General features: G+C 40.3%; 1 protein-coding gene across 1 annotated transcript in view; it reads left to right on the forward strand.

Moving 5' to 3' along the window:
- The first annotated feature begins 1,940 nt into the window (after positions 1-1,940).
- Positions 1,941-14,939, forward strand: part of gpc5a (glypican 5a) — a 142,347-nt gene continuing 129,348 nt past the window's right edge. Inside the window, exons 1-2 of the mRNA XM_023277040.3 lie at positions 1,941-2,348; positions 4,948-5,109. Of these exons, the coding sequence (XP_023132808.1) occupies positions 2,198-2,348; positions 4,948-5,109 (313 nt within the window). The 5' untranslated portion in view covers positions 1,941-2,197. The remainder of the gene's footprint in view (positions 2,349-4,947; positions 5,110-14,939) is intronic.

A 14,939-nucleotide genomic window follows, 5' to 3' on the forward strand; every position in this document is an offset into this window, starting at 1 on the left:
ATGATTGCTGATTGGTGTTTGTTTAAATTGCTTAATTGTAATGTTGCTTGAAATATATTAAATATTTTATGCACTTTTTCTTCTCTGTGTGATTTATTATTTTAATCAATTAGTAGGGTGACAGTTTCATGTGTTTACATGCATCATGTTTAGAGTTGTTACTCTTCAGCTGGGTTTTATGTGGAGGACTTTATATCACTGTATTTCTCTCTACAATGCCACCTTGTACGAAACTAAATGTGTGACTTTACATTATGGTTGACATCATCAATTTTACAGGCAGTAACTTTAAATTCCCTCTACATTGTGCAATCTGATTAAACAATTTACTAATGTTGCAGTAAGTGGTGTCATGCTGGCTGCTTATTGCCACAGGATAGAACTGTATTACATTTTCCAACTGGGCTTACATGCTTCACATTTTAATCTTGTAATGAGTCAAGTTTTGTGTCTGTAGACCTCTCAGACATTTTGGAACGCAGCACTGGTGTAAATTTTAGCAAACTAGTGAAAATTTAAGAACGGTGCTGGTACAGAGGGAACAATAAATGGTGAAGTTATGCACTAATCTTGCATCCTAAATGTGCATTTAAGAAAAGTGAGCCTAAAACACTAATGGCACATGAATTAGGTTTGCTTTTTAGTTATAAGTCTAAGTATATGGGCTGCAGGTTGTAATCACAGTACATAAATCTTACATTTGCTTAATTCTTCATGCAAACTTGGAAAAAACCTGGTATTTAGATGGGGACAAACCATGTATTTATGAAAGACTGGCACAATGAACAAACCTTTTCACCTTCAAATTTGATTTTAAAAACATTGTCATTATTAGAATGCCGTTAAAATCACATCTTACTTTGCAAACTGAAGATAGTAGGGTTGTCAACTGTTTAAGCTAAAAATGTAATATTCAACAGTGAACAGGCTACTATTTAAGGTAGATGTAATTTTGGCAGCATTAATCACAAAAAAGGTCAAAGTTCCTTAAAAACAAATCCACATACAACCTCATTTTCATCTGATATCAATGATCAAAGTTTAAAAAATGATTTGATTTCAAAACTAAGCAGACAACTACAAAAGATAGTTATCTGTAATTCTGGCTGCATTAAGTGCAAAAAAGGATTCCAGGATTGAATAGCCTGCTATTTAAGTTGATGTAATTCTGGCTGCATTATGCACAAAAACAAACAACTTCATTTACAAAATTCACATGAAACCTCCCTGTCAGCTGATATTACTTTTGAAATTTTAAAAACAATCCACAAGCAGGCTACTATTAAATGTAGTTCGATTTTATTCTGGCTGCATTAAACAAAACAATTCAAAATTCCTTAAAAAATCCACGCACGACCCTTTTTTTTTTTAACCTGATATCAATGATAAAGTAAGAACTGAATCTAAAAAAGTCAAAACTGAGTGAGCTACTATATAATTCGATGCAATTCTTAAATAATTATGCACAAAAATAAAATAAAAATCTAAACTTCCTTAAAAAAAATCACATGCAGCTGCTTTTCAACTGGTTCTAATGACCAAGTTAAAAAAATACATCAAAAAGAACCACAAATGACCCAGTTTTCAGCCGATTTTAATGATAAAAGTAAAAAAAGAAAGACAAACTATACAATTTGATTCAAAACTGAATGAGCGTCTATTTAATTAGATACAATCCTGGATGCATTACTCACAAAAAACATCCAAATTCCCTCAAGAAATCCACATACTACCTCCTTTTCAGCTGATTTTAGTGATGAAAGTTTCTCTCTCTATTCAGATTACATAATATCTGCAGCCCACATGCTGTTAAATTGTTATTTAGGCTCAGTCATAAAGCGTAAACCCGGAGCTGCTTCCTGCCCACTAGATGGCGCTGCGTGGCTGCTGTTGCGCACCGGATCCAGCGGCGGAGTGCAGGTAACATTACGGTACCGCCTCTGCTGTCGGTCCAACCAACTTGGACAACATGCCGCTTTCAAACACACAAGTCACGCCGCCGCAACTTTCCATCCGCGTCTGGATTTAAAGCTTCATCCGGAGCGTTTTTTTCTCTCCACAAACGCCACATGGTCGACACTGAATCCTGAAATGTGGACTCACCTGACACCTGGCATCAAGGGTTAGGAGAAACTTCCGAGCTAGCTTCATTTTATTTTTTTGCGTTTGGGGATCATTTACCTGGGATTTTCTGGACATGGGGGCCCTGTGGACGCACTGCGTTTTCCTCCTGGCGTTTTGCTGTGGATCAGGCTTTGGAAGCTCAAACAAATGCGACGAAGTGCGCAAAGTTTTCCAACTCAGACAAATCGGACCCAGTCAGCTACTGCCTTTGAGTCCCAGACCAGGTATGTTGAGAGTTTTTTTTTTCTTCAAATCACACAACTGAGCAGATAAATCCTCAAGTGTTTATTCATTTCCATCTTCATAGCAACCAATCAACAGCCTCTCTGACTGAGAGAAATTCAGCAGAGCTCATTAACCGCTTTGATGCCTTTAACCTGTCATTTTCCAGCTTCTGTAAAGTGCTCTTTGGAGTCACAAAACACACCTTTTAGAGACATTTCAAGGGCGTGTATGTGAGTAGTTATGATAATAATACAGACAGTGGAACAGGAGGACTTAAAGCAGAGCAGTGCATCTTTAAATGAGGGAATTCAGATGAAATTTTGTATGTTTCTGTAGTTTTTATAGGAATACGACTAATGAATTCTTCTGTTAGACTTTAATTCATGTTCAGCTGGATATCAGGTTCATAATGAATGTGTAACCCTGATATATATATATATATATATTTTTATGAGCCTATAAAACATATCTTTCATTGTCTCCTTCTCTGTATAACCAGCAGTTCACCGGCTCCTATAAATCATGTTGTTTTTAATCCTATGAAACCAGGAACTAAATCTGCTGAGATTACTTGTTGTCATGATGAAAAAGCAACTCTCCTCCCAACTTTGGGTGTTTACAGGAGATAAGTGGCTTGCAGGGATAAACAGGAATTATTCTGTGTAAAGTTAGGTAAACTAGGCCTCGTTTAACTTTGCGAACGCCACCCATGGTAATTCTGTACAAGGTTTGAGGAGGGAATTACGGGTGTGGATATTTCACGCAGGCTGTCATTGACTGGAGGCCGTTCTGCTGCTTCTACTGCTGCTCTTTTTAGGAAAAAGTAAATCTTAATGGTGTTGACTGCCACCCTGCCACAAACTGCTCCCTATAAACTTCATCGCCCCATTCCCCTACTGCTGAGAAGAAATGGGCAGAAAACCCTTAAATACCTCCTAAACCTCTAAATAACCCTTATAATACCATCACCATCTCCTGGAATTTAAGCCTCTGCACTGTTTCACCGCAGATTTGCAAACTGAGAGGTACTTTCTCTGAGATATTGTGTGCTTTGGGGGGCCTCCTTTAGTCTAAGCGATGATAAGCTTCTGATTGAGTGGCTACTAACCCTGTAAAAACACTTGCTACTGTTTGAATCTGCACTGCTGCTGACCTTTCTGGCACATCTTAAAGCTTTTCCCCAAGTCCAAATGCATCTTGAGCGATGTAAATCATTTCCTTGATGGATCCAGATACATCAGATATTGTAATGGGAGATAGCGAGAGGTGTAGTCGATTGCTTGAGCGCGATTTTACAAGTTATCTATAATTGAGTCTAGGTTTGTGAAAAATAGCCCCCAGAAATTCCAGGAATCTGAGGGAGAGAGAGCTGTTTCCACGTTTGCCTGTCTGATAAGAAGAGCAAGACGGCTTTCAGTTTAGGTCAGAACACAGCGAGTCAGAGGTCTACCGCCTCGGCTGCAGAATGCTGCAGTGTGTTGTGTTGGAAGTGGAAATGGTTCTGGGAAGCATTTAGGTTAAAAAAGCAGGACCTGGGGCACTTTTATGTTGTCTTATCTGGGAGGCCTTTGAATTTCCTCCACGTTTGCCATCGCTCTGCTCTGCTCCCTCCTCACTCTTGAAGCCTTGCAGGGAGCTGATAGCGTCTCTGGAAACAGCCCCTGCTCATTGCCTAGGCATGTCAGGAAGGGCTTTTTTTTTGCAGAGTTTTGGGTCGCTTTTAAGATGTTTTGATTGTCCCGTATGTGTGCAGACGGCTTACATTTGTTCATAATGGAAAATTCAGGACTTGAGTTGAGTGGAGGTGATAACGCTTCCACTCAGATCTTCCCTCAGGATTGAGATGTTTTGGTTTTCTTGCTTCATTCAAGCGTTTTTTTCAAAAACCTGTGCCCCAGCTGATGTTTAGGAACCACCATTATGACTTTGAAATAATTATCAGAATCAACTGCTGAATGAATAAACGTTTCATGGTGATTGTGGACTTATTTGCATTCCAGTGTTCCAGCCTCACAGAGCTGCTAGTATCTCGTTCCCTTGCTGATTAAAGTTTCTAAAGTTAGGAAAAGCTACCCGTCAGTTTTTGAGAGTCTGTCATGCAGATAATGCTGAAGATAGTTAGACGAGACACGTATTCATGCCTTCAGGCCATCTAGGGTGTCAAATGCACCTGATTTGCTTTTTCTTTGGAATGCGTAAAGGAAAATAGAGCAGCCGAAAGACAACATGCAAATCTCTGCGCTCGCTTTATGCCTTTTTGTGTTTTAGATTCAAGTCACAGAGAAAAGTGTTTGTTCCTCTGAAAAATAAATACCTGGTGGTTATTTTAGAAAAGCACAAAATGCACCTGAGAGTATTTCCAAAACCCCAAAGACGTTTTATCTAGATGAGAAAATAGGCTGCATGTTGAAAAGATTTGTGAATCATAATCTGATCTGTTTGGCAGCTGTGAATGACAATTATTCTCAGATATATTTGACTACATTTACTCTATGTTACTTTATCCCATTCGGAATTGGAAAAAGTTGGAAACCACCTTGAAGTCGCTGCTGTCCATGACGCTGTAAAATGACAACATTTCATCTCGATGACTCGTAGGTTCAGACCTCCAGGTCTGCACGTCCAAGAATCTGACGTGCTGCACCAAAAAAATGGAGGAGAAGTACCAGGTGGCTGCCCGGAGAGACATCCAGAACCTCCTCCAGACGTCTAGCTCCAGCCTCAAGTTTCTCATATCGCGCAACGTGGCTGCTTTTCAAGGTAAGATTTACCCGCTCTCTGTTGGTGTGTGTTTAGGCATCGCTGCTGTAACTTCATAAGCGCAAATGTTTATCATGATAATACACATGTGTGGATGTTTGTGTGTATTTCCGAGCCAGAGTGCACTTTGAGGACTCTGGGTGTTTGTGTGGGTGCTGTAAAAACAGTGGATGAATCAGTGAGTGTGTAATAAGGCTCCACTTCAGAGCAAACAGAACACAGTCTGTCCTCCTTCCACATCTACCACTACCATCTGACCTTCAGATTAGATAAGTTGGCTGTTCCTGTTCGAGGCTCCGGAGGCCGTCTGTAGGGTAAACGTCTGTCAGGGATATGTACTGGGGTTTTTAATAATAACCTCTTTTCCTGTGCAAGGTGTCCTGCTACACTGTATTGCTGAGAATTACAATAAAACCCTCAAATTTAGAGAACTGGATAACAGTTATCCCATCACAGACACATCTTTAAACAAGCTAAAGTGGGCATCTGTCTGTGCGTATGTGTTGTTTTCCATTCCTCTCCATCCTTTCACTCAACAATGACTTACAGGTAGCAACTTGCCTCCGTCTTGAGTGCTCTCCCTGCCCAGTGTGGGATGTTTCTCCCACTCTGGCTGATATCCGTCATATGATGGCCAGAAACGGGTGGGCAACAAATCCTAAGCTTATGACTTCAATATACAGTCGCAGACATATCATTAAGCCAATTCACTTTAACGATACCTCTCCATTTAAAAGACGTGCTGTTATCCTCCTCCTCAGCTCCAATGATTTATAGGAGGGTCTGGCGTGATCACAGTGTTTTAGTTTTGCGGTCTGCAGGGGCAATACCCTTGTGTCAGATGTTTGAGGAGTCTGTTCAGACTCAGGAGTTGAAATAAAACTCTTTTCTGAAGTTTATGAACAATCGAGAGGGCAGGTCAAATGAACTCTGAGGCTTCTTTACCTTTTGTGTAGCTGTCATTCCTAAACCTAAAGTTGCTACTGAAGATGTAAGCTCACATATTCATAATTAGACTTAACTGTACATATATTTTACTTTTTTTAAAATTGATTTAGCTTTTATTTAAGCAGGTCGGTCCTGTTGAGGTACAATGACCTCTTTTTCAAGGGAAGCCTGGCCAAGACAGCAGCCTGAGAAACATTAAAATTGCAACAATTAAAAACAGACAACACCAACTCACTTAACAAAATAAATAAAATGCATGCCAGATTAAAGCACAGGATTAAGAATTTCCATTAAAAACGGCTTATGAAATCACAATGTGAGGGATACCCTTCTTAAACAGAATTCAATTTTAACAGTTTGGTCAATATTTGTGCAGTACATCTGTCACTGTAATAGGAAATGCTCTTTTAAGATGCATTTTTACATAGAATTATTTGCACAAAGTTACTTTTTAAATGTTGAATACAATCTTTTTAGCTTTTCCCCTCATGGTTATTGTCTATGTACATCAAACTTATTGTTATATTCATTACCCACAGAGGGGTAAAATGTGGATTTGTGCGGGGTGTTTTCATCAGTGGTGGAATACAGGAAGGTGAATCCAGAATCAAACTAAAAATAAGCCACTTTCAGTTATAGGAAGGACGTTGGAGCCCTGTGGCATAGAGGAATAATCAGCACTGTGTTAGACTTTTATACTTGTTGGTAGAATGAAAACATAGTATATCGCCAACTTTATCTGTTTAATGTGCATTTAGACTCCTGTTTAAGTCTCTCAAGGTGCATTTTACCTTCTACCTCCTTCAATTTTAGGTGCCGAGAGTTTCGGTCACACAGGGCAGCAAGTCAAACAAGGTTGCAGGAGCTGGTAGCTGTTTGAAAACACACCAAATGAGCAACACTCGCATGGTTCCGTCTGTGGAATGGCAGCCAGTGTGTGCGACTGCCAAACCAAACAGAGTTCCCCGTCAACATCGGCTCCCATCAGTCAACAAACATTGGCGGCTGCTTCCAGCATCTAGGCTGCTGCATAAAGCGAGTAGCAACAGGTGTTCAGTTCCTTTTTTAGCATTCACAGCTGTAGCATAACTGCTCTAAATATTATGTTTATCAAATCATTACGTAGTGTTCCAAAGCTGTGATTTCTTTTTCTTTTTATTTGAAATTGTTGATCAAGCCAGGACTGCAAGTAACAATTATGTTAATTGTTTGATAATGTGATAGTTATTTTTTTATTTTTGAGTCTCTCAAACAGTTTAAAACTCAGCGTATATTCACATTTGAGAACTGTGGTACCGTTGTGTGGCAAATTATTTAAAACAATTATTCCTATTAAATGTCAAATGGACTAAAATTTCCCAAATTTAGGTTTACATTCATTGTTTCTTTCCAGATCTAACAAGTTAGAGATCCAGCAATGTTCTTGACCATATTTACTTCTTCATAAAACATTTGAAAAGCTGATTTTTAATGTTTGAAGTTCTGCATTGTTTTCATGCTTCTTTGTTTCTTTTTTTTTGTTGCATCTCTTGTAATATTACTGCCACCACAAGTCAATCTGAGGAATCGCATGAAACCAATAGAAACCTGTGCAATAACAAATCGGGGACCCGCTCATTGCTTCATAACACTGATCAAAAACTCAGGTATTTCTACTCACGACTGCCTGCTGTAATCCAAACACATCCTCTCTTGTTCCTGCTTAGATTCCTTAGAGAGATTGCTAAACACTAGTCGATAAACACCAAATGTATTTGGTCAAATTACACGTGAAAATAATGTTTACTACAAGCCAAAGTATTCCTCCCCACCTGTTGAATATTGTTTGCTCTGCTCTTGAGGTAAATCTGCGCTGATGAAAGCTGATGCTTGTTCAAATGTTGATGCAGACTTTTTGGCTCACAGTCTTCAGTGTCTGTTTACACACACACACACACACACACACACACACTAGAGCCACCCACGTGGCATTGTTCTATTTGGCTGTAGATGTTTTCACAGCCTTTGTCTCATGGAGAAAACTCACTGTAGCACAATATGTATGGGGAGCACGGAGGGACAGAAATGTCTGGCAGGTTCTTAGATCTTAACAGAGTGGAAAAAAGGACTGTTTTGCTGTTCATGTGCAGACATAAAAGAATCACAAGTCAAGCATTTAATCCGTCGTTCCTATCTAGGGAGTGTTCAATGATGCTGAATTAATATGAGCGAACGGTTTCTTATTCATCTCCTGTGACTGTGGGTTGTGCTTTGGGTGTTTTTGAGATTATAACAGAGGAGGAAAAAGGGCCAACAACCTTACGGATCGTCTCTGAAATAAGATCAAGTTTGACTGGCTGCCCTCAACGCTTTGGGTGCTGCTGTTGTGCTTCACCATTCCCTTTTGTGATGTACGGGAGGAAAACAGACAGGACAGATTTATCTTCTAGTGGGTGGGTGGGACTAAGCAGAAAAACAAGTTCCATAGATTTAGTCTCTGAGTGACTGGCAACCTGCGCTGTAATCTGAGAGACAACAGACAACAAGCTGAGTGTATAATGCATTACGACCACAGACAGGAAGAGGGATGAGTTAAAAGGGGATAGGCTAATGTGGTCATTTGTTTTGTGCAAAGCCTTCAATTAGGCATCTTTATATGATGCAGCTGAAGGGAGAGGGGGATGGAGAAATTAGAGGAATGTAGCTGGATAACAGTCTGAAACACTCAGGAGACACAGAGAAATAAAACGAACCCATAAAATGCTGTTTAGAATGTTTTTTCCTGAGGGACTTGATGCTCATGATTTTGTGCTTGTAATGGGCCACAGTTTTAAAAAAAAATCTTCAAGGGCATCTTTTATGTAGCAAAACCGCTCAATACTTCAGCATAATCAGTAACGCAAATAAGCGAAAACAAGCGCTCAAGCTGTTAATTATGAGGAGAGCTTCAAAGCGCAGCTCATCCCGCAGTAATGGTTCATTACAGTTTTTCTCTTTTCTTGGGAGAAATGTGGCGCAACATTTCAATATCTCGTCCTTAAATGAACCCAACCGCTGCCTTTCTGGCGATTTCTCAGTCAAAAATAGCCTGCAACCGTCATGGAAAAAAGAAATAGAAAGAATAAGGACTCAGTTGATCGCATACTGTCAGCAAACGGCCTGTGAGCTTTCCAGCACATCACTTTATTCCCTCCAGCTCCCGGTCTGTCAGTGAGTCTCTCAGGACTGTATGTTTTCATTCACTGGCTGTGAGGTTTCTGCACTTTGTCCACACAACGCACAAATATGCAGCCTGCTGAGCAGAGCTTCAGGGGAGATCTCTTTTTTTCCCCCATCCTGTGCAGGTTTGTCTTACATCCATGGCAACCAACCTGTGCAATCCCAGAACCCCATGGGGCAGGAGTCAAATAAAACAGAACTCACTGTGAATCAGCTGTTGAGATGCCTGAGAGAGAGAGAGAGAGTGTCTGAGGACAGCTGCTCAAATCATAGCAAAATGGTCTGAGATCACCATATCAAAGACATGCCTTCCTCAGGGAGAAGCGCTGATTTGGGGAAAAGCAGTTGCATTGTGCTGACTACAGAAGCAAAAGATGCACCAGTTTGTGGAAATAACACAATCATGAATCTGAACTAACTCCCTGCTGGTGTGGCACAGTGTCAGTGATAGTTCAGCTGAACCCAGTAACAGCTTTAACTGCATTCATGCACATTTATTTACAGCTTCCAGTTTTATCACGTGTGACGGAGGAGTCTTTCTGAGAGGTTGCCAGGGAACCAGCTGCTGTCAATTTTGCATTTGTTTGTTTATCGATTGAACACACAAGATACAGTGATTTAACTGGTGAGCTTTAAGAGCTGTTGATAGGAGGATTTGAGCCTGGTTAGCAGTCCCTCTGCTTTTAGTCTTTATGCTAAGCTAAACTAATCATCTCCTGGATCCATGCATGCGCAGACATTAGACTGGTTTCAGCCTTTTTTTCTATCTCTAACAAAACAAGTATAAAAACTGTTTCTGTAGAAGAAATAATGCCTTGTGCTGTTTATGTGGATTCATTTCACAGCCAGGAACAAAGCCAGAAATGTCAACAGTAATGACAACATAAAAAATGGACAGGGGTTAGTAAAAATGTGTGTTTTTAAAAAAATACATGACAGTACTACATGACCACTTGATGAGCCAGTTGAGACATGCCGTTATAAATTCAGTGTTTCTGTTACTTGAAAGTCTGTGGCATGAAGCTGTTGTGACCATTAACACTCTGTGGCTTGTGGCCGTCTTTCCAGTCACTGTGTCATTTTGGTTTCTAGCCTGGGAAGGAAAAAAAAGAAGTTCTAGTCAACATGAGACACACTGAGGAATCCAGCAGACTCAGTCGGCCGGCTTTTTGCTTTTTTTATTCGCGTCGCTTATAATTGCGAGCTACTGTTTTGTCGGGAGCCCGAGTGGTGCTGATGAATGCAAGATTAAACCGGCAGGAATGACCGCTGCCATCACTGAAGTGGAAAGCTAGCCTGTTGTTCTCGGGGCTTGTGATTTCTGCTCATAAATGCTAATTGTGTTTCTGTTTACCAGCTTTTAAAGGATCCACTGCCCATCTATTGCTCTTTGAACTGAAAAAGGAACATAGTTGAATGGCAGTGGCCCCACAGCTTGACTGAGGGGAGACCGTAATCAGCTGTCAAATTAGTAGAACGCACTCTGAGCCCAACAAGGAGCTCTCAGTAAGGGGGAAGTAAAGTTGTTTTGATTGCTACTGATTAGACAGCTGATGTAAGTTTCTTTTTCTTTCTTTTTTGCAGCAGAGTTTCTATTTCAGTGCATAAATTATGGTCGAGTCCAGTAAAGTCACCACTCAGTTGGCTAACGCCCATGTAAACCTCAGCATCCTGAGTTTGAATCCTATAAAAGAATATTTTAAATTTGATTGAAAAACAGACAAAAGAAACATGTAATGTTCAGTCTGTGAGCTCAACTAGACTTCAACTTTAGCCTCTGAATGTACTGAGTTCGGAGGCACATCAAGTGGCATTTAGACAGTGAGATAAGTTGTTTTTTACTCTGTGACAGATACAGCAAATAAGAAATGAAAGTTCAATTTGTGAAGCCAAGGAATGTACAGACAGGAGACAAATTAAAGGGAAAACGAATATCAAATGTCTGAGTAAGGTGTTGCTTCACTAACTGTCGCCAAAACAGCTTTAATGTGTGTTGGCATTTATTCCTCAAGTGTCTGGAATACTTCTGAAGGGATGAGCACCAAAATATTCCCTAATTTGGTGTTTTGATGGTGGCATAGTGTAGGGCACTGTCAAAAACATTGGTTCAAAATCTCCCATACGTGTTCTGCTGGGTTGAAATTTTGTGACAGAGGAGGCCGTAGCATATGATCCCCATCATTTTCATACCCCTCAAACCATTCAATGACCCATCATACACAATATATGGAGGTACTGACATCCTGGAAGAGAACACTCCCATCAGGATGGAATTTTTTCATCACAGGAATCATAAATTCATCACAAACATTATCATTCCAAACCGCTTCACACTGACTTGCAGTGACCTTCTGAAGGCGCAAGTGGACCCAAACCATGGCAACAGAATACCCCCCACAGCTCACTGTAGAGGTCAAATGTTAAACCTTTTCCTTTAATTTGTTCCACCTCTGTATAACTGTATACTGTGATTGTGCCAGAACTTGAAATATGAAATAATGTTGATATCAAGTTAGATTCCTGTACTATAAAGGCCAGGCATCTGTGTTTTTTTAAAACAACCTTTTCTCAGCTTTGTGAGTTTGTACTCAGTCTGCTTTTAAATGATTTACTTACCCATTTAATTCATCACTTTGTGGAGACGCATTGTTTTCTTTGGACAGCAACATATCCTATGTTTACATAGTCAGATCTGGATGAATCTCAGCTGCTTCTAGCTTTTAAGGATCGAAATCCTTAATTTGGCTCATTATTTATGTCACTGCTGAATCTGTTCAGATTATTTACAAAGTGTGACTTTCTCATGTAATGTTCTTTTGGTTTTTGAAAGCCTGGTAAGAGTCTATAAGCTCTGCTGTAGCCCCTAGAGGTGAGGTTGGATTATCAATAAGGCTACTTCCCCTGGGCTCCAGGCCCCTTGGAAGCCTTCGTGCTGCATGTTCATCAAGTTTGTTTGGTCTTGAAGGTAGGTTTTGCAATGTTTTTATCTGCCTTACAGAGTGACCTTGTTGCAAATTACATGGTGTTGGACACTGCCATGTTTAGAGCCCCAGGCTGTAGTGGAAAAACAGGAAAAATAACCAAAACAAAACTTACATTTCATTACCAAAGGGTACACTTAGGCTGAAATCCATAGCAGTGTTTCTTATATCTTTACTTAGCTAATTTAATTCGTCTTGGAGGTGTGACCAGTGGGCAAGAGGTTAATAACATTGCATTTACTGTGGCTGCCAGTGCTCTCCATAATTAGTTTATAGTTTGTCTGGTTGTACACATCTTCTCTGTGCTCCTATTTTTGAAGCAAGAGAGCATGACTTCAGTAAATACAACATTTGTGTCCCCCTCACCTTGTTAGTTGATGACATTTTCAGATGTTCTGCTATTGAAACATAGCATAACATAACATTTTTTAAGTGGTTCTTTGTTTAATGTGCATAGTGCAAACTCTGGCCTGTTTGTTAGTAACTCACATGACTCATTTCCACTGTTGACTAACTGCTCCAGAAGTCAGCATTTTGGATAAACAGTTCTTTTACACTTAGTTTAATATTCCTGTGTGATTACCAGGCAGCTCTCTGAGGGACATTGTGTAAAAAAGGTGTTCTAAAAGCAGTGCTGCAGCAGCGACCACACTTAACTGCTCCTTTGCAATCTGCGTTTCTCCAAGAATTTCAACTTTCAACACAGTAATTTCTTCCCAAGGCCAGATATTGTGCAGTGACCAACCCCGAGCAGCGCTGCATCACTGACTACAGTAATACAGTGTTTGCTTCCAGTAAAATTTCTATGTTGGTCACAAATTGGCTGCTCGCCTCCGTAAGGGAAAATATGCTACTTTTTATAGGACTATGAATTTTAAGATCTTTTGTCTTTGAAATGAGCATTCCTCCTTGCTACTCTGAAAAACACCAGGCAGTCTCACACTGAAGCTGCTTTTTGGTTTATGGTGTCCAGAATGATGTTACTAGTTATGTAGGAACATCTGATAGAACAACATGAGAGATAAAACACCACAAAATATTATCACAGAGCAGGTCTTTGAAGCTTTTTTAGCCGTTCTAGCACCTGGAATGATGAACATGTCTGCTCCACTGCTTTGGTTCAGAATGAAATATCTCAACAACTGCTGCATGGATTGACCTGATTTTTTTTTTTGCTCAGATATTAATATTCCACTCAGGATGAATCCTAATGACAGTGGCGATCCCCTGACTGATCAGTTATCCCTCGTCCTGCTAAATATCCTAATAACTACCAAGAGAACTGGCGTAAAATTTTGCACATTTGCAGTTATACACCTAGATGATGAATGACTTTGTTGATGCCTTGACTTTTCCTGTAGCGCCACCATAAGGTTGACATTTGTATTGCTGAGTGAGTCTCTGCAGAGTTTGGATGAGTTGCTGTGAAATTTCCCCTTTAGGATGAACTGAAATGACTTTGATGATCCCTTTAACTTTTCATCTAGTGCCATCTTCAGGTCAAAATTTCTGTTTGTCCTTCGGTTTGGTTTGTGACAAAATCCCTGCAAAATGAATGGTATTCCCCTAAGCCTCTGCTGAGCATGCTGATCTGCTAAATCGAGATGACTGTGGTGAACATTGCACCTGCTTAACATCATCATTTTTATTTTGAGCATGTTAGCATGCACGTTTTGCATTTGCTTCAAATCTCTCTGGACCTCCAGCATCGCTTTAGACTCTGAGTCTTGTTTTTCCAACAAACCATTAGTCCCCACATGATGAATACTCTCAGGTCTTTTTGTCAGACATAAAAAGCTATGAGTATATCTTTTTATGTGGGGAATAAAAGGTAGGAAGGCTTAAATTTGAGTAAAAAGACCGGTTCCAGTGGTAAACAGCCTTGCATGCTTTACAAGATGAATGCGTGATGAATGCTCGCACAGATTGAATATCTCAAGTGGTGGTTGGGTTTGTTTGAAGATTTCATAGGTTAATTCTCACAACTGGCCTTCAAATCTTTTTCCAACCTGCTCTCCGCTTCTTTGTGTGGGACCTTTCATTTAGCAGACTCTTTGTCCAGCAGGTCTACAGCCATCCCGTCTTTGTTGTCAGTCTTACAAGGGGAGTGCTAGTGTGTGCGTATATGGAGGGTGTGTGTGTATGTCAGCCATCGCAGGGGCCTCTCTTCGAGATTCCCACAGAATTTGAGCTTGGCTTTGTGATTCAAGGCTGGACAGTTGATCCAGGGGAGGACAGAGGGTGAAAAAGAATGCGAAGAAGAAGAATGACCGACTGAAGGAGAGAAAGTTGGGAGGATGCCAGATTCTATTGAAAGTCTTTGCACAGTGTTTGAAGTCAGAGGATGAGGATTTAGAGGGAAGCAGGATTATTCAGAGTCAATACCCTTCAACAATCCAGGCGTTTGGGCTGCAGCGAAAAAACAATGTAGTCGGACTAACCGTGGCTGTTTTTCCTTCTGTCATCCATTGCAGCTCTTGTGTCAGACATGGCGGTTAGCGCAGCACTTTTCTAATCTTGTTGCCATTTTGTGTGCTTAAATTGTTTGACATTTTACAGAATACACTTACGCATTTTCTGACAGAGTTGGATGAGAAGATTGATACCAATCTTGTATCTGTCAGCTAAATATAAAGCTACAAGCAGTAGCCGAGGGTACAGACTGGAAACACAGAAACAGCTAGTCTGGTTCTGTCAAGAGTA

Source organism: Amphiprion ocellaris, chromosome 1 (genome assembly GCF_022539595.1).
Source record: "Amphiprion ocellaris isolate individual 3 ecotype Okinawa chromosome 1, ASM2253959v1, whole genome shotgun sequence".
In the NCBI taxonomy this organism is placed as follows: Eukaryota; Metazoa; Chordata; class Actinopteri; family Pomacentridae; genus Amphiprion; species Amphiprion ocellaris.